We start from the raw sequence: 24,029 nt of genomic DNA, 5'->3' as shown, positions 1-24,029 counted from the left end.
TGGTACTTATCGGGAGACAAAAACTCTCTGGATCAAGGGTTCGCAGTATAGGACATATAGAGAAGAAACTAAGTTTTGAGTAATTGTCATCATCTTAAGACAAACATTGTGATATTTGTTAGGTTCTGAAGGGGGGAACATCTGGAGGTCAACTCATGAATACAGTGAAGGGGTATTTCCCCGAGAACCATGGTCAAGAGGTGGGGGAAGGGGAAGGTAGGAAAAGAAGTGGGGTAGGGGGGGGGGAGGAAGTGGGAAAAAAGAAAAAAAAAAAAAAGGGGGGGGGGGAGAGCGGAGGATCACTGAAGGGTGGAGGAGTAACCGGGCCACCAAGACCACAACCCAGGGTTAGAGTTGTCCAACTATCTGTTCATCTCCCAGAGCGTCGGCTTTGTCAGGTCTCCTAAACTCTTCCCATGTCAACCATATAGAGCAATAGAAGTCATAACGACCTTCGACCCTTAACGCGTATTCTTCCATGTTTTGAATGTAATCCAAGGACTCAAGGACTGGGGTAAGTGTAACCAGGGTTTGTTTCATCCATTGCCTAGCTATAACTAGTTTTGCCGTTAAAAGGATGACAACACCTAGTAGGCGGGATGCCCTTGGGAGGCTCTGCAAGCCAAGATGAAAGAGTGCCGTATCTCCTGTGAGGTCATCCACCAGACCCAGTCTCCGGAGCAGCCTCGCTACCTGAGTCCAAAATTGGTTCAGTTTGGGGCATTCCCACCAGATATGTAGGTGGGTACCTCGCTGGGCGCATCCTCTCCAACAGTCCGCTGATTTGGAGGGATATATTCTGTGCAGCCTGGTTGGGACCCAATGCCACCGAAGTAGGATTTTAAGATATAGTTCGAAGAGGTTGGAGCAGCGCACCGCTGCACCAGCATCCTGGAGAGCACGCTGCCATTTGTCGTCTGATGTCACTACCCCCAAGTCTCTCTCCCAGTCCTCTGTGGTCCGGGTTTTTAAGAAGTGAGGGGAGTTAAGGAGGATTCTGTAGTGGAACGATAGGGAGCCACGTAGAGGCCTACCAACCAACCACCTCCTCTCCCATTTGGTGAGCACTCTCATGTTAGTTTTCTGAAATCCCCAGGATAAAAGGAGCGAAACTAAGCGGAGATATTCAAATTGCAACTCTCTAGGGAAGTTGTCTGTCGGATAAGCTTGGGGTGGGATAGCCAGAGCGTCTCCCCTATATAAATCTGAGAGTAGTCCGATCCCTAGGGCTTCCCATTTCCTGGGGTGCGATTCAGGAAGGCACTGCATTAAAGCTTTAATGGAGTGTATAGGGGAGGGGTGCGGGGCCACCGAATCAAGAGATCGCAGCTCTCTCCAAAGCTTCAGACAGGTCCTGATTGTGCGGCAATGTATTCCGCTCAGTACTTCTGCGTGATCTGGGATCCATATGAGATTGGCCAAGTCCACACCAGCGGGCAATGAGCCCTGTTCTATTTGGTACCATCTTGCAGAGCAATCCCTCACCCCCCAGGCGGTAATATGCGAGAGCATAGCAGCCTTATAGTATAATGTAATGTTTGGCATCGACAAGCCTCCGCATCGTTTTGGCTTTTGTAGTTGGGTCAGGGGAAGCCGCACGTGGCGTCCCTTCCACACGTATTTAGTAAAGATGGATTGAAAGTGGTTGAGAAGATATGCCGGAACAGGAACCGGGAGGCACCGAAAGAAATAGATCAGCTTTGGGAGTAAGAGCATCTTTACAGCCGCAACTCTACCCGTCCAGGAGACCTCCGGCACCTTCCAACTAGAAACAGTCTGTTGGAATTCTTTGAGTAGTGACCCGTAATTTGCAGTCACTATTCGTTTAGGGTCATGAGAGAGCACTACCCACAGGTGCTTCAGTCCTTCGGTTGACCATTTAAATGGATATGTTCTTCTCAGGATCTCCAGAGTGGTCTCATCTAGACCAATAGCATAGGCTTCAGTCTTGGTGTAGTTGAGCTTGTAATATGTTAGGTTAGCAAACTCGGTCAAGATCTTGAACAATTCAGGGAGCGACTCCTCAGGATTTGCTAAAAAGATTGTCAAGTCATCCGCGAATAGTGCTAGGACTTGCGGGATATCATGCAACACCAGGGGTTGTATAGAGGGGGATGCTCAAAGTTTCGTTGCCAGCGGTTCCATCATGAGAGCAAAAAGAAGTGGCGACAGGGGACACCCCTGTCTCGTGCCGTTCTTAATCTCAAAAGCTCTAGATACAAACCCCAGTCCTCTGACTCTAGCGGATGGGCCTGAGTATAGGGCCATTACCGCTGTGATAAATGCAGAGGGAAATCCAAAAGAACGCAGGACCTCAATCATATATTCCCACCAGACCCTGTCGAATGCTTTCTCAGCATCTAACGACAGGGTAACCAGTGGGATCTTAAGTGCGGCTGTCTCAGAGAAGATATTCAACAGGCGCCTGGTATTGTCTGAGCCTTGTCGTCCCGGAGTAAATCCCACCTGATCTTGGTGGATCAGACCTTGAAGGGTTTTATTCAGCCTTGAGGCAAAAATTTTTGTGTATAGTTTAACATCTCCATTAATAAGAGATATTGGGCGGTAATTCTCACATAGATCAGGGCTCTTCCCAGGTTTGGGTATAGTTATGATTGATGCCTCTAGGAATTCCCGGGGGAAGCTACCAGCATCCATGGCCTCACCAAACACTCGGGCAAGAAGAGGACATAATGGGGTAATAAATTTTTTATAAAACATGGCATCGAAGCCATCCGGCCCAGGAGATTTATGTGCCTTAAGACTTTTGATCGTCTTCTCAATCTCCTCCACTGTGATAGGGGCAGTGAGAAGATCTCTCATATCATCTGGAACCTGCTGCAGTTGAAGTCTGCGTAGAAACTTGGGGATGGCGTGTGCCGGCCTATAGTGGGAACAGGGGTCAGCAGAGATCTGGTATAAACCACTGTAGTAGTCTGCAAAGACATCTCCTATATCACTAGGAGAATAAAATTTTCTGCTATCTCTTTTGTTATAAGCTATCTTGTTCAATAAGGTTTTCTGTTGAAGTTTGTGGGCCAGGAGTCGGTCCGCCCTGTCTCCTTTGTGGTAGTATCTCTGCTTCAGGAGATAAAGTCCTCTCTGGACCCTCTCTAGTTCATAAGTTTCAATATGCTTTTTGAGATTCTGAACCTTCCTGACCAAGGAGTCTGTTCTGGTTTTTCTGAGTTGAGTCCTAGAGATAGAGTAGTCATGATACAGTTGGGCTAGGCTGGCTCCTCTGTGTCGTCTAATCTCTGAGGACTTCTGCATGAAGAGCCCGCGGAGATAGGCCTTAAGCGACGCCCACAGGGTTAGCGCAGATGTAGTTCCCGCATCATTTATATTCAAAAACTCCTCTATTTCCCGTATCCAAAGTGGGATTTGTGGGTCCGCGAGGAGGTGTTCTGGTAGACGCCAAGAGTGTCTACCCTCCCCAGAGGGAGAGAAAGTGATATCTACAACTACTGCGTCATGATCCGACCAAACGCAAGGTACAATCCTAGCCGCCGCAACCGTCTGTAATGTCCATGAGTGACAAAAAAAATAATCAAGCCGAGAAAAAGACTGAAAGGGGGTCGAATAACAAGTGTAGTCATCGACATCAGGGTGCAGGGCCCTCCAGACATCGTGATATGAGTGTTGCGAGACAACATTCCTGAAGAGGTGAGAATAATGTTCTTCTCCTCGGTGTGGGGGTCCCTTTCTTTGTGACTTTCTATCCCTGCGCGGGTCCCACACCAGATTACAGTCACCACCTATAATAACATGGCCCTGTTTAAGTCGGCTTACTTTACCCAACAGGTTGCCAAGGAAGCGAGTCTGGTTGACATTGGGGGAATACAGAGCGACTAACGTGACCAGATTATTATCCAATCGGCAGACACATATTATGTAACGGCCAGAAGGGTCCGTTTCAAGGTAGATGGGCTCGTAGGAGACATGTCTACCAATTAAGACAGTAACTCCCCTGGCTTTTTTGTGGAACGTGGAGGACAAGCGAATCGGGAAATCCCTGGGGTGGAACATGGCGGCCCGAGACTCTGTCCAGTGAGTCTCCTGTATGTATACAACGTCGAGAAGTTGGGTTTTCAAAAATTTGAGGAGTAAACTTCTCTTAGTGGGGGAGTTCAGGCCTCTAACGTTCAGCGTGCCCACTTTCATTGTGAGTGGAGAGAAAAAAAAAAAAAAAAAAAAAAGGGGGGGGGGGAAATAAGGGTGTGAGGTAAAAACTATGGGAGATAATGGAGGGTATGCACTAGATTCCACCAGGTTCTCCGGGTTGGGCAGAGACTACTACACTCTGCCAAATAGGGAGTGCGGAGGATAAAATAAATAATCCCTAACCGCACCAAGAATACAGCCCCCGTAGGGGGGAGGGGGGGAAAAGGTAGTGTTGAAAGAGAGAGCTTGAAGGCTCCCCTCCACTACCGGTGTGTGTTATATGTCACTAATCATCTTACATAGGAACCTGTGGCCAGGTAATCTTAAGGGCGTGGTGGAAAAGGAAAAAGAAGAATGGGAAAATGCGAGGGGGAGGAAGGGGAGAGGGAAGGTGTCAGAGAGTCCAGGCAGGTTAGGAAAGTGCAATGTACTTATGTTATATATCGGGCTACAAGTAAATGCAAGGGGTGGAGAGTCTAAAGGGTGCTGAAAGCCTGCATCAGGGGTCAGATAGGTCTTAAAGAATGGGTAGGTACGAGTATGTATATGGACAGCTGTCATTTTAACACATGATTTGTAATATCACCAAGTGGTAAAAGGTAATGAGGAGGTCCGAAGTGGGCACAGGGTAATAGTACCTAAAAAGGAGAAGCGGGATGGGGCGGATCTTGATGATGGGGCTGGGGTGAGATCAGGGGGTGAAAAGGTGGGCGAGAAGAGGTAGGGTGTAGAGAAGCAATATCTAGAGGGTAACAGATGATGCAATAAATCTGAATATACATTTAAAACAATATGTTCCCCACATTTGACAATATTCATATGGCAGGTCTCCTCCCCAGTTCCTCCCATCAGGAGATTCCCCCCTTAAGTCCATGAGGAACCTCGATGGACTGAGCAAACATCACTAGTAAAGAAACAGGGAGGATGGGTGAGAGAGGTTAAAAGAGAGAGTCAGAGGCAGAGCAGTGGAAGGGGAAGAGAGTAGAGGTAGGAAAGTAGTAGAGAGCAGAATGAGAGGGGAGGGATAGGCGGATGGTAGGAAACCATCAGCAATCCAGGAGGGAGGGAGACGTGGAGAAGGAGATGAAGTGGTTGTAGGAAAGGTATTGGCATTGGGGAAGGTAGTAAGATGAGCGAGTACAGAGAAAAGGGGAAAGCAGAGGGAAAGATGATGGAGATGAGGAGAGATAGTAAGAGAAATACCAACATCAAAAGCACCAATTTGTAAAACATCATCAGTGGAGCATTATATAAAATTAACAGTGCAAATTAAACTCATAGAGATTTTAAATACAATCTGTACTCGGCTTTCAACATTGTCCATAAAACAAATCTCTTCCTCGTCGCTCCCATAAGGACAATCCTCTCTCAAATCCAGAGGGAGTGATAATGGGTTGAGCAATAACACTGGCAAGAATGGAAGAGTTGAGCGATGAAAGGTTGAGGGAAAGTGAGAAGGGAAGGGGAGGGAGGAAAGAAGGTGCGAGCAGATCTCCCCTCTCTTTTGCGCTCTCTCCCCCTCTCTTTTGCGCTCTCTCCCCCTCTCTTTTGTGCTCTCTCCCCCTTTCTTTTGTGCTCTCTCCCCCTTTCTTTTATGCTCTCTCCCCCCTTTCTTTTGTGCTCTCTCCCCCCTCTCTTTTGCGCTCTCTCCCCCCTCTCTTTTGCGCTCTCTCCCCCTCTCTTTTGCGCTCTCTCCCCCTCTCTTTTGCACTTTTCCCCCCTCTCTTTTGCGCTTTTCCCCCCTCTCTTTTGCGCTCTCTCCCCCTCTCTTTTGCGCTCTCTCCCCTCTCTTTTGCGCTCTCTCCCCCTCTCTTTTGTGCTCTCTCCCCCTCTCTTTTGTGCACTCTCCCCCCTCTCTTTTGTTCACTCTCCCCCCTCTCTTTTGTGCTCTCTCCCCCCTCTCTTTTGTGCACTCTCCCCCCTCTCTTTTGTGCACTCTCCCCCCTCTCTTTTGCTGTCTCTCTCCCCCCTCTCTTTTGCTGTCTCTCTCCCCCCTCTCGTTTGCTGTCTCTCTCCCCCTCTCTTTTGCTGTCTCTCTCCCCCTCTCTGTTGCTGTCTCTCTGCCCCCTCTATTTTGCTGTCTCTCTGCCCCCTCTATTTTGCTGTCTCTCTCCCCCTCTCTCTTTTGCTGTCTCTCTCCCCCTCTCTTTTGATGTCTCGCTCCACCTCTCTCTTTTGCTGTCTCTCTCCCCCTCTCTCTTTTGCTGTCTCTCCCCCCTCTCTTTTGCTGTCTCTCCCCCTCTCTTTTGCTGTCTCTCTCCCCCTCCCTCTTTTGCTGTCTCTCCCCCTTTCTTTTGCTGTCTCTCTCCCCTCTCTCTTTTGCTGTCTCTCTCCCCCTCTCTCTTTTGCTGTCTCTCTCCCCCTCTTTCTTTTGCTGTCTCTCTCCCCCTCTCTCTTTTGCTGTCTCTCTCCCCCTCTCTCTTTTGCTGTCTCTCTCCCCCTCTCTTTTGCTGTCTCTCTCCCCCCTCTCTTTTGCTTTCTCTCTCCTTCTCTCTTTTGCTGTCTCTCTCTTTTGCTGTCTCTCTCTCCCTCTCTCTATCCCCCCCTCTTCTGCTCTCTCTATTCACCCTCTTCTGTTCTCTCTATCCCCCCTCTTTAGAGCTCACTGTCTCTCGGCAGCTTCGGCATCTGGCCCCGCCCACGCCATGCACAGCCCCGCTCTGCCATGCCCACGTTACGCCCAACCACGCCCACTCCACCACATGACGCCTGGTCAGTCAGAAGGCCAGGTGTGTTTGTTTATGTGCTCAGTCTCTACTGCGCATGACAGCTTCGGACAAACACACTTGGCCTTTTATTATATAGGATTGTCCTGTACTTTTATCTTTGTACCCATGGACAGCACTGCGGAATCTGTTGGCACTTTATAAATAAATAATAATAATAATTTAGAAATAAGTGTAATATTTTAGTCTCAATATAATAATATAATGGGTGGTAACCTAGGGACAGTAAATACCTTGTAATTACAAGATATTTCTGTTGTGCTGCTATAGGATAAAATATCAGCCAAGTCTTAAAGGGACAGTAAAGTCAAAATGAAACTTAACTTGATTGGATGGAGTATGACATTTTAAACATCTTTCTGATTTACTTCTATAATCAGTTTTGCTTAGTTCTCGTGATATCCTTTGTTAAAAAGTAATCTTAGGTAAGCTCATAAGCGTGCACATGTCCATCTGGAAGCAGTACTGCAACACGCTACTAAGCTCCTCTCAGCCTATCCAAGTGTATGCTTCAACAGAGGATAATAAGAGAACAAAGCAATTTTGATAATAAAAGTAAATTTAAAAGTTTAAAAACAACATGATCCCGAATCATGAATGTTTGATTTTGACTTTAATGTCCCTTTAACATTTATAAAAACAAATTACATCCTTTTTTTACTGCAATTATTTTTTAATAGCCAAATTCCCCACACCGTTTACCTTATTAGTAGGATCTAATCTGGACTTTAGTCCACAGGCAACAAGGCTAGCTACTGTCATAATGTTAGTATAAAATGGCAATTAGAGACATATATGTGGCAGAGTTAGCCTTGAGAAGACAACATTGTGCATTTCAAGATCTGAGAATCAGAAATTGCTCAATTTTCAGAGCTAAATTACACTGAAAGAAATCAAAACAAATAATGAAAATATATTATGAAGTCGCTTCATTATGCATAACTGAACATTTTATATAAAATTCAAGCTGTTTACTGTCTATTTAAAAGGATGGTATCTTCTCTGCTAATGCCAGTTAGGGGCTGTTGTAAATGAGCTACAAGAGTAACAATTTGACTATATTTAAAGGGACACTAAACCCCAAAAAATTATTTCATGATTCAAGTAGAGAATACAATTTTAAACAACATTCCAATTTACTTCTATTATCTAATTTGTTTCATTATTTAGCTATCCTTTGTTGAAGAAATAGCAAGACACATGGGTGAGCCAATTACACGAGGCATCTATGTGCAGCAACCAATCAGCAGCTACTGAGCCTATGCAGATATGCTTTTCAGCAAAGTATATCAAGAGAATGAAGCAAATTAGATAATAGAAGTAAATTAGAAAGTTGTTTAAAATTGCATGCTCTTTCTAATTCATGAATGAAAACATTTGGGTTTCATGTCCCTTTAATGTTTCTCTAAACTTACATTGAGGTGTTTGGATGTGTAGGTGTTTCAAAAGTTAACCTGCAAAACAAAAAACAAAATATCAATATCAAATATTGAACCAATTTGATAGTCAATGATTTATAAAGTTTAATTAAATCTCATACGAATATTTTATGTGCCCTGCATACTAGTAGATCATTTGTACATAAAAATATATAGTAAGATCTTGTTTCCAGAAAATAATATATAGCAGGCAATAAGCACCCTATAGTACCGGTGCTGGCATAAAAAACATTATCAAAATTCAGTAAAAGATAAACAGACTCCTTAAAGGGACATTAAGCACCAAATAAAAGTTAGGTAGAAGGATGCATTCAAAGAAAAGATTACTCTGAGAATAACATGCAGATGTATGTTTTAAAGTTTCATTAGCTGTTTTAATATTGACAAAATAAGTGTCAAGTTTTAGTGCATATAAAACAATGGGAGCTGCCATGTTGTAACTTAGGTTACCTTCTCTGTTGTGGCCAATGAGGGCCAGTTATAAATAGGTCACTAGAGTGTGCAGCCAATGACTGTCGATTATAACAGTGTTCTGCACTTTCATTTCTTTTTTTTTTTTCATTTTTATTGCGAGATTATCAAAGAAACATTGCAAATAGTCACACAAAAGAAAAGAAAGTCATATTCAATACACCATTTGTATTGTATGTATTGGGTACTTGTAAAGCTCGGCTAATCACCCGTAAGGGTTTCAAGGAACTGCTCATTTTATCGACCTCAGAAGGATGAAAGGCTGAATGGACCTCGCCGGGAATCAAACCTGCAACCCTTGGGTTTCTACAGAGCTCAGCCACAGTGCCTTAGCATGCTGAGTTAGCAAGTTCAACAATTTGATATCTTACAAAGCTTACCAGAATAATATTATTATCTCAAACTATTTAAATTAATTGTTTTAAACAAAAAGTTAGACTAACACTCATGTATCCAGGTTAACGCTGATTTATAATTAAACATATGTAAAAAAAAGACATAATATAACATCTCCTTTTTCCTTTTCTTTGCCCTTCCTTTCTTTTTTCTTTTCCCCTTCTTTTCCCTCTTTCTTTCCCTATCCTTCTCTCTCTTTTCAGTAAATATAATCTATATTTCTTAAATGATTTGAAGCCCCTTTGGGCTTCCTATCGTTCAAAAAGTTATTATAAGACTATGACCCAGCTTAAAATGTGCATAAATAACTAAATAATTATATATCATATCTGTCCTCAAATCATAAACATCCATATAGATAAATTGTATTCATCCATGAGCAAATCCTTCACCTAATCTCATTTGCAGGACATATAAGGGGGAAAAAAACACGGTCAATTTCCTCTAAGCTGTTCTTCCTGTATATATATAGAGTTCTCAAATACTTTAATTATTAATTGTTGTGTCAGTATCTCTAAAGCTTTTATGTACTTCTCCCATTTACCCATAAATTTAGCAATTTGTTTATCAGACTGTCTGTCTGTATCATATTGTTCATAAATCATTTGTTGATGCAGTCTCTTTAAAAATATTTGTAAACTTGGATTTTTTTTGGACTTCCAATCTCTAAGTTTTATCTTTCTGCCTACTAAAATTATAGTATTTAACAAGCGGGTCCTATCCCCATATTCTTTTCCTTTAACTAGAAATATAACTTCCAATGTTGTGAAGGTCACATCAATTTTACATTTTTTCTTCATCCAATAAATTATCTTAAGCCAAAAAGTATTTATTTTAGGACAAAGAAACATACAATGTATTATATCTGCTTTTTCATGTCTACATTTTTTACAGCAGCTATCTTGGGAGTTTTTCCACTTCAAGTACGAATAGTATAATATTTTGATTGTTATTCTCTCCAATTTCATAGCAAAGTTGCGTTTCTTGCTCTATTCAAACTAGATCTTATGTCTTCCTTAGTTATCTCTAACTCAGGAAAGAGTTTCAGCCATTTATTAATTGATTCATAGATATATTTAATTCTTTTTTGATCATTATTTTCTTATATAAAAGTGAGCAAGAGGTATCAAAAACAGAATTTATGCTTACCTGATAAATTACTTTCTCCAACGGTGTGTCCGGTCCACGGCGTCATCCTTACTTGTGGGATATTCTCTTCCCCAACAGGAAATGGCAAAGAGTCCCAGCAAAGCTGGTCACATGATCCCTCCTAGGCTCCGCCCACCCCAGTCATTCGACCGACGGACAGGAGGAAATATATATAGGAGAAACCATATGATACCGTGGTGACTGTAGTTAGAGAAAATAATTCATCAGACCTGATTAAAAAACCAGGGCGGGCCGTGGACCGGACACACCGTTGGAGAAAGTAATTTATCAGGTAAGCATAAATTCTGTTTTCTCCAACATTGGTGTGTCCGGTCCACGGCATCATCCTTACTTGTGGGAACCAATACCAAAGCTTTAGGACACGGATGAAGGGAGGGAGCAAATCAGGTCACCTAAATGGAAGGCACCACGGCTTGCAAAACCTTTCTCCCAAAAATAGCCTCCGAAGAAGCAAAAGTATCAAATTTGTAAAATTTGGCAAAAGTGTGCAGTGAAGACCAAGTCGCTGCCTTACATATCTGGTCAACAGAAGCCTCGTTCTTGAAGGCCCATGTGGAAGCCACAGCCCTAGTGGAGTGAGCTGTGATTCTTTCAGGAGGCTGCCGTCCGGCAGTCTCATAAGCCAATCGGATAATGCTTTTAAGCCAAAAGGAAAGAGAGGTAGAAGTCGCTTTTTGACCTCTCCTTTTACCAGAATAAACAACAAACAAGGAAGATGTTTGTCTGAAATCTTTAGTAGCCTCTAAATAGAATTTTAGAGCACGGACTACGTCCAAATTGTGTAACAAACGTTCCTTCTTTGAAACTGGATTCGGACACAAAGAAGGTACAACTATCTCCTGGTTAATATTTTTGTTGGAAACAACTTTCGGAAGAAAACCAGGCTTAGTACGCAAAACCACCTTATCTACATGGAACACCAGATAGGGCGGAGAACACTGCAGAGCAGATAACTCTGAAACTCTTCTAGCAGAAGAAATTGCAACCAAAAACAAAACTTTCCAAGATAATAACTTAATAACTACGGAATGTAAGGGTTCAAACGGAACCCCTTGAAGAACTGAAAGAACTAGATTTAGACTCCAGGGAGGAGTCAAAGGTCTGTAAACAGGCTTGATCCTAACCAGAGCCTGAACAAATGCTTGAACATCTGGCACAGCTGCCAGTCTTTTGTGAAGTAAAACAGATAAAGCAGAGATCTGTCCCTTCAGAGAACTTGCAGATAATCCTTTCTCCAAACCTTCTTGTAGAAAGGATAGAATCTTAGGAATTTTTATCTTGTTCCATGGGAATCCTTTAGATTCACACCAACAGATATATTTTTTCCATATTTTATGGTAAATTTTTCTAGTTACAGGCTTTCTAGCCTGAATCAGAGTATCTATTACAGAATCTGAAAACCCACGCTTTGATAAAATCAAGTGTTCAATCTCCAAGCCGTCAGTTGGAGGGAAACCAGATTCGGATGTTCGAATGGACCCTGAACAAGAAGGTCCTGTCTCAAAGGTAGCTTCCATGGTGGAGCCGATGACATATTGACCAGGTCTGCATACCAAGTCCTGCGTGGCCACGCAGGAGCTATCAAGATCACTGAGGCCCTCTCCTGATTGATCCTGGCTACCAGCCTGGGGATGAGAGGAAACGGTGGGAATACATAAGCTAGGTTGAAGGTCCAAGGTGCTACTAGTGCATCTACTAGGGTCGCCTTGGGATCCCTGGATCTGGACCCGTAGCAAGGAACCTTGAAGTTCTGACGAGACGCCATCAGATCGATGTCTGGAATGCCCCATAATTGAGTTATTTGGGCAAAGATTTCCGGATGGAGTTCCCACTCCCCCGGATGGAATGTCTGACGACTCAGAAAATCCGCTTCCCAATTTTCCACTCCTGGGATGTGGATCGCAGACAAGTGGCAGGAGTGATCCTCCGCCCATTGAATTATCTTGGTCACTTCTTTCATCGCCAGGGAAGTCCTTGTTCCCCCCTGATGATTGATATATGCAACGGTCGTCATGTTGTCTGACTGAAACCTTATGAATTTGGCCTTTGCTAGTTGAGGCCAAGCTCTGAGAGCATTGAATATCGCTCTCAGTTCCAGAATGTTTATCGGGAGAAGAGACTCTTCCCGAGACCATAGACCCTGAGCTTTCAGGGATTCCCAGACCGCGCCCCAGCCCACTAGGCTGGCGTCGGTCGTGACAATGACCCACTCTGGTCTGCGGAAGCTCATTCCCTGTGACAGATTGTCCAGGGTCAGCCACCAACGGAGTGAATCTCTGGTCTTTTGATCTACTTGAATCGTCGGAGACAAGTCTGTATAATCCCCATTCCACTGTCTGAGCATGCACAGTTGTAATGGTCTTAGATGAATTTGTGCAAAAGGAACTATGTCCATTGTTGCAACCATCAATCCTATTACTTCCATGCACTGCGCTATGGAAGGACGAGGAACAAAATGAAGTACTTGACAAGAGCTTAGAAGTTTTGATTTTCTGACCTCTGTCAGAAAAATCCTCATTTCTAAGGAATCTATTATTGTTCCCAAGAAGGGAACTCTTGTTGACGGGGACAGAGAACTTTTTTCTTTGTTCACCTTCCATCCGTGAGATCTGAGAAAGGCTAGGACGATGTCCGTATGAGCCTTTGCTTTTGACAGGGACGACGCTTGAATCAGGATGTCGTCCAAGTAAGGTACTACTGCAATGCCCCTTGGTCTTAGAACCGCTAGAAGGGACCCTAGTACCTTTGTGAAAATCCTTGGAGCAGTGGCTAATCCAAATGGAAGTGCCACAAACTGGTAATGCTTGTCCAGAAAAGCGAACCTTAGGAACTGATGATGTTCCTTGTGGATAGGAATATGTAGGTACGCATCCTTTAAATCCACGGTAGTCATAAATTGATTTTCCTGGATAGTAGGTAGGATCGTTCGAATAGTTTCCATTTTGAACGATGGTACCCTGAGAAATTTGTTTAGGATCTTTAGATCCAAAATTGGTCTGAATGTTCCCTCTTTTTTGGGAACTATGAACAGATTGGAATAAAATCCCATTCCTTGTTCTCTTATTGGAACTGGATGTATCACTCCCATCTTTAACAGGTCTTCTACACAATGTAAGAATGTCTGTCTCTTTATTTGGTTTGAAGATAATTGAGACCTGTGGAACCTTCCCCTTGGGGGTAGTTCCTTGAATTCCAGGAGATAACCTTGAGAAACTATTTCTAGCGCCCAAGGATCCTGAACATCTCTTGCCCAAGCCTGAGCAAAGAGAGAAAGTCTGCCCCCCACTAGATCCGGTCCCGGATCGGGGGCTATCCCTTCATGCTGTTTTGGTAGCAGTGGTAGGCTTCTTGGCCTGCTTACCCTTGTTCCAGCCTTGCATTGGTTTCCAGGCTGGTTTGGGTTGTGAAGTATTACCCTCTTGCTTAGAGGATACAGAATTAGAGACTGGTCCGTTTCTGCGAAAGGGACGAAAATTTGGCTTATTATTAGCCTTAAAAGACCTATCCTGTGGGAGGGCGTGGCCCTTTCCCCCAGTGATGTCTGAAATAATCTCTTTCAAATCAGGTCCAAATAATGTTTTACCTTTGAAAGGAATGTTAAGCAATTTTGTCTTGGAAGACACATCCGCTGACCAAGACTTTAGCCAAAGTACTCTGCGCGCCACGACAGCAAACCCTGAATTTTTCGCCGCTAATCTAGCTAATTGCAAAGCGGCATCTAAAACAAAAGAGTTAGCCAATTTAAGTGCTTGAACTCTGTCCATAACCTCCTCATACGAAGATTCTTTACTGAGCGATTTTTCTAGTTCCTCGAACCAGAAACACGCTGCCGTAGTGACAGGAACAATGCATGAAATTGGTTGTAGAAGGTAACCTTGCTGTACAAAAATCTTTTTAAGCAAACCCTCTAATTTCTTATCCATAGGATCTTTGAAAACACAACTATCTTCGATAGGAATAGTAGTGCGTTTGTTTAGAGTAGAAACCGCCCCCTCGACCTTGGGGACTGTCTGCCATAAGTCCTTTCTGGGGTCGACTATAGGAAATAATTTCTTAAATATAGGGGGGGGAACAAAAGGTATGCCGGGCCTTTCCCACTCTTTATTTACTATGTCCGCCACCCGCTTGGGTATAGGAAAAGCGTCGGGGGGCACCGGAACCTCTAGGAACTTGTCCATCTTACATAATTTCTCTGGAATGACCAAATTGTCACAATCATCCAGAGTAGATAACACCTCCTTAAGCAGTGCACGGAGATGTTCTAATTTAAATTTAAATGTCACAACATCAGGTTCAGCTTGATGAGAAATTTTTCCTGAATCTGAAATTTCTCCATCAGACAAAACCTCCCTCATGGCCCCTTGAGATTGGTGTGAGGGTATGTCAGAACAGTTATCATCAGCGTCCTCTTGCTCTTCAGTGTTTAAAACAGAGCAATCGCGCTTTCTCTGATAAGTAGGCATTTTGGATAAAAGATTTGCTATGGAGTTATCCATTACAGCCGTTAATTGTTGCATGGTAATAAGTATTGGCGCACTAGATGTACTAGGGGCCTCCTGTGTGGGCAGAACTGGTGTAGACACAGTAGGGGATGATGTAGTATCATGTTTACGCCCCTCATTTGAGGAATCATCTTGGGCAATATCATTATCTGTTGCAATACTGTCCTTACTTTGTTTGGACACTATGGCACAATTATCACATAAATTTAAATGGGGAGACACATTGGCTTTCATACATATAGAACATAGCTTATCTGATGGTACAGACATGTTAAACAGGCTTAAACTTGTCAACAAAGCACAAAAAACGTATTAAAATAAAACCGTTACTGTCACTTTAAATTTCAAACTGAAAACACTTTATTACTTAATATGTGAAAAAGTATGAAGGAATTGTTCAAAATTCACCAAAATTTCACCACAGTGTCTTAAAGCATTAAAAGTATTGCACACCAAATTTCAGAGCTTTAACCCTTAAATTAACGGAACCGGAGCTGTTTTTACATTTAACCCCTATACAGTCCCAGAATGAGGCTCTGTCTATAACTAGAAAGGCCCCCATCTGAAAAAGGTGTCCAACACAGTGCCTGCCGTTTTTCTAAACATTCCCCAAGATTATAATACCAATAATTAGTTAGAATCTGCATAATATGCCTAGTAAAGCAATTGTTTTAGCCCAGAAAAATGTCTACCAGTTTTTAAGCCCTTTTTGAAGCCCTTTATTCTTTTATGTTTAACTAAGAAAATGGCTTACTGGTCCCCATGAGGGGAAATTACAGCCTTCCAGCATTACATGGTCTTGTTAGAAATATGGCTAGTCATACCTTAAGCAGAAAAGACTGCTAACTGTTTCCCCCAACTGAAGTTACTTCATCTCAACAGTCCTGTGTGGAAACAGCAATTGATTTCAGTTACTGTCTGCTAAAATCATCTTCCTCTTACAAACAGAAATCTTCATCCTTTTCTGTTTCAGAGTAAATAGTACATACCAGCACTATTTTAAAATAACAAACACTTGATAGAAGAATAAAACTACATTTAAACACCAAAAAACTCTTAACCATCTCCGTGGAGATGTTGCCTGTGCAACGGCAAAGAGAATGACTGGGGTGGGCGGAGCCTAGGAGGGATCATGTGACCAGCTTTGCTGGGACTCTTTGCCATTTCCTGTTGGGGAAGAGAATATCCCACAAGTAAGGATGACGCCGTGGACCGGACACACCAATGTTGGAGAAATGTGGGTTCAAAATATTTCAGTTTTCTATAGTATAAATTGTATCCCCTTTCATATTACAATAGTGTCTCAACTGAAGATAAATATAAAATTGTGTGTTTAACCACCCATAACTATTTTTCATATAGTCGAAATCCTGAATACGTTTCTTATCTTTGTCAATTATCTGATATAGATGAGTGAATCTCTTCTTTTGCCACTCTCCACAGATCCTTGTACTAATCATGACTTCAGGGTTCCCCTTTATTGGGAGATATTTTGAAAAGTGAAAATCAATCTTAAGAATTTTACATGTTTTTTGCCACGCTAAAATTAGATTTCCTAAATTCTCCAACCTTTTAATCTTATCCGGTATCCTTTTATAATCAATATGAATTAGAGCATTGAGTTCAAAAGGTCTTACTATGTTTTTCTCCAATTCCAAGTCTATAAAATTCTTATTCTCAGTAATCCAAGCCAAGACAATTTTTGCCAAGAATACATAATTATACATAGTTAGATCCGGTAACCCCAATCTTCCCCATTCTTTTAAAAAGCAAAGTTTTGTATTTGATATTTTGAGTTTCTTACCATTCTAGCATAGTGATTTATTGCCTTCTTAACCCGTACTATGTCTTTACTTTTAATATATAGTGGTACATTTTGAATTAAGTATAACATCTTAGGGGTTGTGATCATTTTTACCATATTAATTTTCCCTGAGAGCGTAATTGGTAAACATGCCCATCTTTTTATCTCTTCTATCATTTTTACAAATAGTGGGTCATAGTTTAACTTAAACCATTCTCCTGGTATTTGTGAAAATATTATTCCCAAATACCTTAAATTTTGGGATCTGCATAGAATCTTTTTGTTTCAGTAGCCAAAGTATTTCAGACTTATTTATATTAACTTTGTAGCCGGAAAAGGTTCCAAATGTCTCTATTATTGAGGATATTTTCGGAATCTGGGATTTAGAATCTCTAAGCAATATTAACATGTCATCTGCATAAGCTGCTACTTTTAGTTCCATATTCCATATCTGGATGCCATGTATTACCTCCCTGATTTGAACCATCAAAGGTTCGAGAGCCAAATCGAACAATATTGGTGAGAGAGGGCAACCTTGACGAGTACCTCTGTACATTTCTATAAAGTCTGATTGTTGACCATTTATAAAGAGTGCAGTTTTAGGGGAGGAATAGAGAGCTTTTATACACTCCATAACATTACCTTTGAATCCAAAGTTATCCAGAGAAGCAAAAAGATGGTCCCATTCTACTGAATCAAAGGGGATATGTATCAAGCTGTCAACTATGTTGCATTCGCCGGCATCAATATGCTCGCCTAACATCGGCAAACATTGCGGCCGCGGATCTCAATATGATCTCCATATTTATAAAAAAGCCGTCAAAAACACGTGCACCAAGTACAGGGCGATGAGCATCGGACTGTTGTTAACTAGCAGTCATCGATGACGCTGCTATTCGTGTTTTTTCCAACTTTATTTATAACATGTCACTAAACGCCGCCACTATATTAAAATGTTTAACCCCTATACCGCCACTCCCTGACATCGCCGCTACCAAAATAAAGTTATTAACCCCTAACCCGCCGCTCCACGACATCGCTGCAACCTAAATAAATGTATTAACCCCTAAACCTCTGGCCTCCCCCATCACCACCACTAAGTAAACCTAATAACTTCTAAACCGTTAGCCCCCCACATCGCAAAAAACTAAATTAAGCTAGTTACCCCTAAACCTAACAACCCCCTAACTAAAGAACATTTACCTCTTTTACTGCCCAGACCCTAATCTAAAAATAAAACCCACCCTAAAAAACCCTAACACTAACCCCCGACGATCCACTTACAGTTCTTGAAGTCCCGCTTGAAGGATCCATCCAGCTGGCGAAGTCCTCATCCATGTGGCAAGAAGTCTTCATCCAGACGGCCTCTTCGATCTTCATCCAGTAGGCGACGTCCTCATCCAGGCAGCAAGAAGTCTTCATCCATCCTGAAGACATCCGGCACGGAGCATCCTCTTCATATGGTCGCCGCCGTACACTGGAACTTCAATGCAAGTGAGCAGCTCTCATTCTATTGGTTGTTCCAATCAGCCAATAGAATGAGAGCTTAAATCCTATTGGCTGATTGGAACAGCCAATAGGATTTTAGCAGCTCTAATTCCTATTGGCTGATTGAAATCTTTCAGCCAATAGGAATGCAAGGGACGCAATCTTTGATGGCATCACTTGCATTGAAGTTCCAGTGTACAGCGGCGACCGTATGAAGAGTATGCTCCGCGCCAGATGTCTTCAGGATGGACCCGTGCCGGATGGATGAAGATAGAAGATGCCGTCTGGATGAGGACTTTGCCGGCTGGATGAAGATCGAAGAGGCCGCCTGGATGAAGACTTGTTGCTGTATGGATGAGGACTTTGCTGGCTGGATGGATCCTTCAAGCAGGACTTCAAGAACTGTAAGTGGATCGTCGGGTGTTAGTGTTAGGTTTTTTAAGGGTTTTTTGGGTGGGTTTTATTTTTAGATTAAGGTCTAAGCAGTAAAAGAGCTAAATGCCCTGTTAAGGTCAATGCCCATACAAATGCCCTTTTCAGGGCAATGGGTAGCTTAGGTTATTTTTAGAGTTAGGGTTTTTATTTGGGGGGTTGGTTGGGTGGTGGGTTTTACTGTTGGGGGGTGTTTGTATTTTTGTTTACAGGTAAAAGAGCTGATATCTTTGGAGCAATGCCCCACAAAAGGCCCTTTTAAGGGCCATTGGTAGTTTATTGTAGGCTAGGGTTTTTTTTATTTTGGGGGGCTTTTTTATTTTGATAGGGCTATTAGGTGTAATTCTTTTTTATTTTTGATAATTTGGTTTGTTTTATTTGTAACTTAGTGTTTGTTTTTTTGTAATTTAGTACTTTTAATAAGGTTTAATAGTATATTTAAATAATTTTAGTAGGGCTAGGTTTTTTAATATGTAATTTAGTTTATTTAATTGGTAGTTTAATATAATTGTAGTATAATAGTTAGGGTAGGTTAATTAATAGTTTAAAATGAGTTTCTTTTAATTCTACAGGTAAGTTTTAATTTATTTGAAGATAGGGATGTTGTAATTTTAATTTAAAGTTAAATGGTTGTTAGGTTTAGGGGTTAATAGCTTAATTTCGTTTTTGGCGATGTGGGAGGATGACGATTTAGGGGTTAATAGGTTTAGTTAGTGGTGGTGATGTGGGAGGCCAGAGGTTTAGGGGTTAATACGTTTATTTATGTTGCGGTGGGTTCGGGAGCGGCGGAATAGGGGTTAATAACATTATGTAGGTTGCAGCGATTATGCCGGGGCGGCAGATTAGGAGTGTTTAGACTTGGGGTATATGTTAGGGTGTTAGGTGTAAATATAACTTTTTTCTACCGTAGAAAGCAATGGGATATGCTTCATTCTCTAGTTGCAGCATCAAACATAAGCTTTCGGTGCTTTCATACTCCCATGGCATCTGCTGCCTCAAGGGTGGCGGATTGAAAACCAGGTACGCTGCGTCCGAATAGCCGCGAGCATACCTGTTAAAAGTTTGATGAATGGGAAAAAGTGTCAAATAGAGCCAAATGTGTATTCGGAACATCTGTAATGACGTAAGCATCAATCTGTGTCGGATTGAGACTGGCGGATCGTATGTTACGTCACAAATTTCAACATTTGCCGGTCTTGAGGCTTTGATAACTAGGTCAGATCAATCTTGCAATAATTACAATGCGGAATTCCGGCGTATTTGCGGTTGACACTTTGATAGATAGGCCCCAAAGGCTTTTTCAGCATCCAGTGTTAGTAATAGTAAATCCAAGCCCTTTTTATACAATATATCCTTATTAGCCCAAACATATGAGATGACATTAGTCACCCTCCTAATATTATAGAAAGATGATCTTCCGTTTATAAACCCAGATTGATCCGGATGTATTAAAATTGGAATCACTGTTTGTAATCCATTTGCAATTATACTTGTTAATATTTTAAAGTCGGAATTTAATAATGATATGGGTCTAAAAGATTCCATATCTTGATGATCCTTTCTAGATTTCAAAATTAATATAGTTAAGGAATCCAGAAACCTATCTAAACTTTGTTTCAGGGTAGTAGAGAATAAATGATTATAAACCCTTTCAAGAATTTGAACTATTTCAGTATTTATTAATCTATAAAACTCGTTCAGCAAGTTATCCAGGCCAGCTGCCTTATTTATAAGAAGGGTTTTAATCATTTTCTCTATTTTTTCTTTTTCAATTGGCCGTTTTAACCATTCCAATTGTTTTATAGAAATCTGAGATACCCTTATTTTTTCCCAGAACCTTTTTTTAAAAAATGTATCTATCCCTTGTGTTCTATATATTTGGGAATAATACTCTGTGAAAATGTTTAAAATCTCTTCTTGTGAGGATATTGTTGTATTATTTACTTTGATATTACCAATAACAGTTTTCTTTTTATGAATCTTATTCAAGCTTGCTAAATATTTACCCACCTTATTACCGTGTCTTTAAAATCTACTCCTAATTCTAATATCTTTTTGAGTAGTTTTCTGGAGAATAAATGTGTTCCATTGATCATTAACTGATATATATTTATTCCAGTTCTCCAGAGATGGTTCTCTTAGATAATGGGTATAGGCGTTATTCAAAGTATTCATAAGTTGTGTTTCTTGTGCAATTAGTTTATTTTTCCTTTGAGCTACAAAGGTTATCATTTCAGATTTTAGCACTGCTTTTGCTGTCTCCCAATATATCAATGGCTTCTGTTTATATTCCTTATTAAATGTTTCATATTCCTTTACTTTCTTCTTTAAAAAGTGAAAAAATTCTATATTTGTCGACAGATATTTTGGGAAAAAAAAGTTATTTCCCTTTTTAATTTGTGATCCATGTTATTCCTACAGGGGCGTGATCCGATATTGTTATTGAATATATAGTAGTAGCTGTAACTGAAGGTATCAGATTCTTCGTTATAAGTATCAAATCTATCCGGGAATGTGATTTGTGGGCCTTTGAAACACATGTATACCCTTTAGCTGCAGGGTTTCTATACCTCCAAATATCTTGTACACCCAAATTTGCGCAGATACTATTAAACACCTTAGTTTCTTTTTCAGAGTATTTGCATTGTTTTATTTTTCCTATCTTAAATCGATCTGCATTTTAGGTGCCATATTAAAATCCCCTCCCAAGATTATTTTGGTATCTGAGTAATCTAACAATTTACCCTGCAATTTATCCCAGAATATTTAGCTAAACTCATTGGGTCCATATACGTTACAGATTGTAAAGATTTTTGAGTTAATATCAATTTTAATAATAACTATCCATTCGTTAGGGTCAATAACTTTTTCCAAAATTTTATAATTAAAATTTTTATTAATCAATATAGCTTCCCCTTTCTTCCTATCCACACAATCAGATGCTATGATTTCTCCAATCCAATTGGATTTAAGTTTAGCATTCTCTATTGCTTTCAGACGGGTCTCTTGTATTAATGCTATATCTGTACCCAACTTTTTTAAATGTTTTATTATAGCTTTCCTTTTAATGGGGGATGTAATTCCTCTGAAACTCCATGATATCTTAAAAAAATTTAATACCATAATTCTCTATATAATACCTTTTAAATTATTCTAATCCCAACAATAGGGAGTAAAGAATAAAGAAGGAGGGAGAGAAGAGAAGAGAGAAAGAAATGGGGGAGATTAGTCCTAACATTTAATCATTGCATATTTATCTGCTCCATGGACCTCATATCTGAAAATTATACAATGATTATCTTGAGCACACATAATCCCCAAATATCCAAATTTTTTCCAGTATGTCTGAGTACCTTACTCGTCTTCTAACTTGAAATATCTTTTAACTTCTTCCGGATCAATAAAAATGTTTATTCCCTCTGATCCTATATATATTTCTATTTAGCTGGATAAATTACTACTGCTTTATGTCCAGCTGATATTAATTTTGTTCACAATGGAGTCATTTTGCTTCTCTTATTCAGAGTCTCAAAAGAATAGTCACTAAAAATCAAAATCATTTTCCCATCTATCTCTAAATTACCTTTTTTTCCTAAAAAGAGTCTAAAAGCTTAGCTATCACTGGTCTAGATCTCTGATCATTAGAATTCTCTCTTAAAGTACCAATCCTATGAGTTCTTTCAATCTTTAGAGGGAGAACTTTTTCCTCAAATCCTAATATTCTAGGTAACTGGTTTGACATAAATTCCTGTAAATCTTTATATTTATTTCACTCTTGCAGACCTATGATTCTGACATTATTTCTTCGAGCTCTGTTTTCTAAGTCCTCAATCTTTAAAACCATCTCCATAATTTGAGTACTATTCTTATTCTGTACCACTTCAAATCTGTTTTTTCTATCTTCTGCTTCAAATATACGTTCCTCTGCTTCATGCATTCTACCTGAGAAATTCTTTAAATCTTCTGTTTATTTAGATACTTCAGATTGGATTTTTTCCACCCGTGGAATAAACATTTCTGACAATTTTTTGACTATTATTTCACCTTCCCCTGTTATTAAACCTTCTTCTGTACCCCCATCTAGGGAGGTTTCACCTTGTGATTTCTTGCTAGATGATTGTTTTTTCTCTTGTGTTTTTTGTCTTTTAGACGTGAGATTGTGAGGGTTAGTGACAAATTTATCCATATATTGATAGAAGGCGAGGAAAACAAAAAACAGAAAAAATACAATTTAATTACTAACTCCAAAAGAGTCTATATATAGTGTTACTAATTAATTTATCTGTGACTAATGTGTGCTGTGAACTTTCAGTTCTCCACTAGGTGTTGTACAGGGAAGATAATTATAACGCTATTCTGGGGAGGTATTGTCTTAATACTACTTAATTGGTCACTAACCTATGCAGATGAATATTTTACCTGCTTCAATAGAACTTTAGTAAAGGGTATCAGTTATCACATCTGATTAATGTTTCAAATTATTATTATTATTATTTTTTTTTTTTTAAAGAAGCACCTTCTCGTATTACTCCAATATTTATGTTGTACAGTAGGTTATTACTTTATTTAACAGTTTAACAATTGTTAAATTACCTAACTTTTTTTACTGCTGTATGAATCAGAAAAAATGAATAGCCTAACTAGACCACATATATAATTTACATTGAGTTACAGCTGTATCTTTCACCTTTCATAGCAATACCCTTTATAAATATCGTCTTCATTATATTAAACCTGCTATACAGTTATCTGAATTACCAAACAGGTGCAACCATACGTTCTATTATTAATTCGGCTATATATAAGCATCAGTGAATACATTCCTATAAAATTGCCAGTCAAAACAAGCTGTTTTTAAATAAAGCTGTAACCATATGTGCGATAGACTTTCAATTCCCCCTTATATCTATATACTGGGGAGTTTTTGTCTTGCTACCCCTTAACTTAAGTATAAATTGACCAGGAGTTTTGTTTATGCAGGTACCAATAGTTATTAAACCTGCTACACAGTTATCACAATTACCAAACAGGTGAAGCCATAACTTCTAATATTATATAGCCAACCTCAGGCACCAAAAAAAATCCTGTACTTATACCTATATGTTTTTATCCTTTTTTGCTCTTTCTAGTTATAGAAATATACCTTCAGTTACAACTATTATATCATATGTCTTTTCAAAACCAACTATAGAAAGGTAACCGGTGAATGAAGTTGCATACCACCAGCGTTTAGAAGTATACTTTTAAACTAAATTCTCCAAAATTACTAAGCTTCTATAACAATAATGACAAGGATAGTTTGAACACTCTACAGAAATAATTAATGGATCAAGGACTCTCATCGTATATTTCATATATATATAAAACAATCTTTAGTCCCATTCATTCGAACAACAGCACTTTGAGGAAGCAACTAGTGCTATATAACTTTTACATA

At 40.3% G+C, this 24,029-nt stretch overlaps 1 protein-coding gene across 2 annotated transcripts in view; it reads right to left on the bottom strand.

The window, feature by feature from the left end:
* MYZAP (myocardial zonula adherens protein) overlaps positions 1 to 24,029 on the bottom strand; it is a 254,337-nt gene that overhangs the window by 6,659 nt on the left and 223,649 nt on the right. For both annotated transcript variants that reach the window (XM_053717520.1, XM_053717519.1), the window contains one exon: positions 8,306 to 8,344. In XM_053717520.1, coding sequence (XP_053573495.1) covers positions 8,306 to 8,344 — 39 coding nt within the window. The remainder of the gene's footprint in view (positions 1 to 8,305; positions 8,345 to 24,029) is intronic.

Source organism: Bombina bombina, chromosome 6, assembly GCF_027579735.1.
Source record: "Bombina bombina isolate aBomBom1 chromosome 6, aBomBom1.pri, whole genome shotgun sequence".
Taxonomy (NCBI): domain Eukaryota; kingdom Metazoa; phylum Chordata; class Amphibia; order Anura; family Bombinatoridae; genus Bombina; species Bombina bombina.
This window is presented reverse-complemented; position numbering and strand designations above follow the sequence as displayed.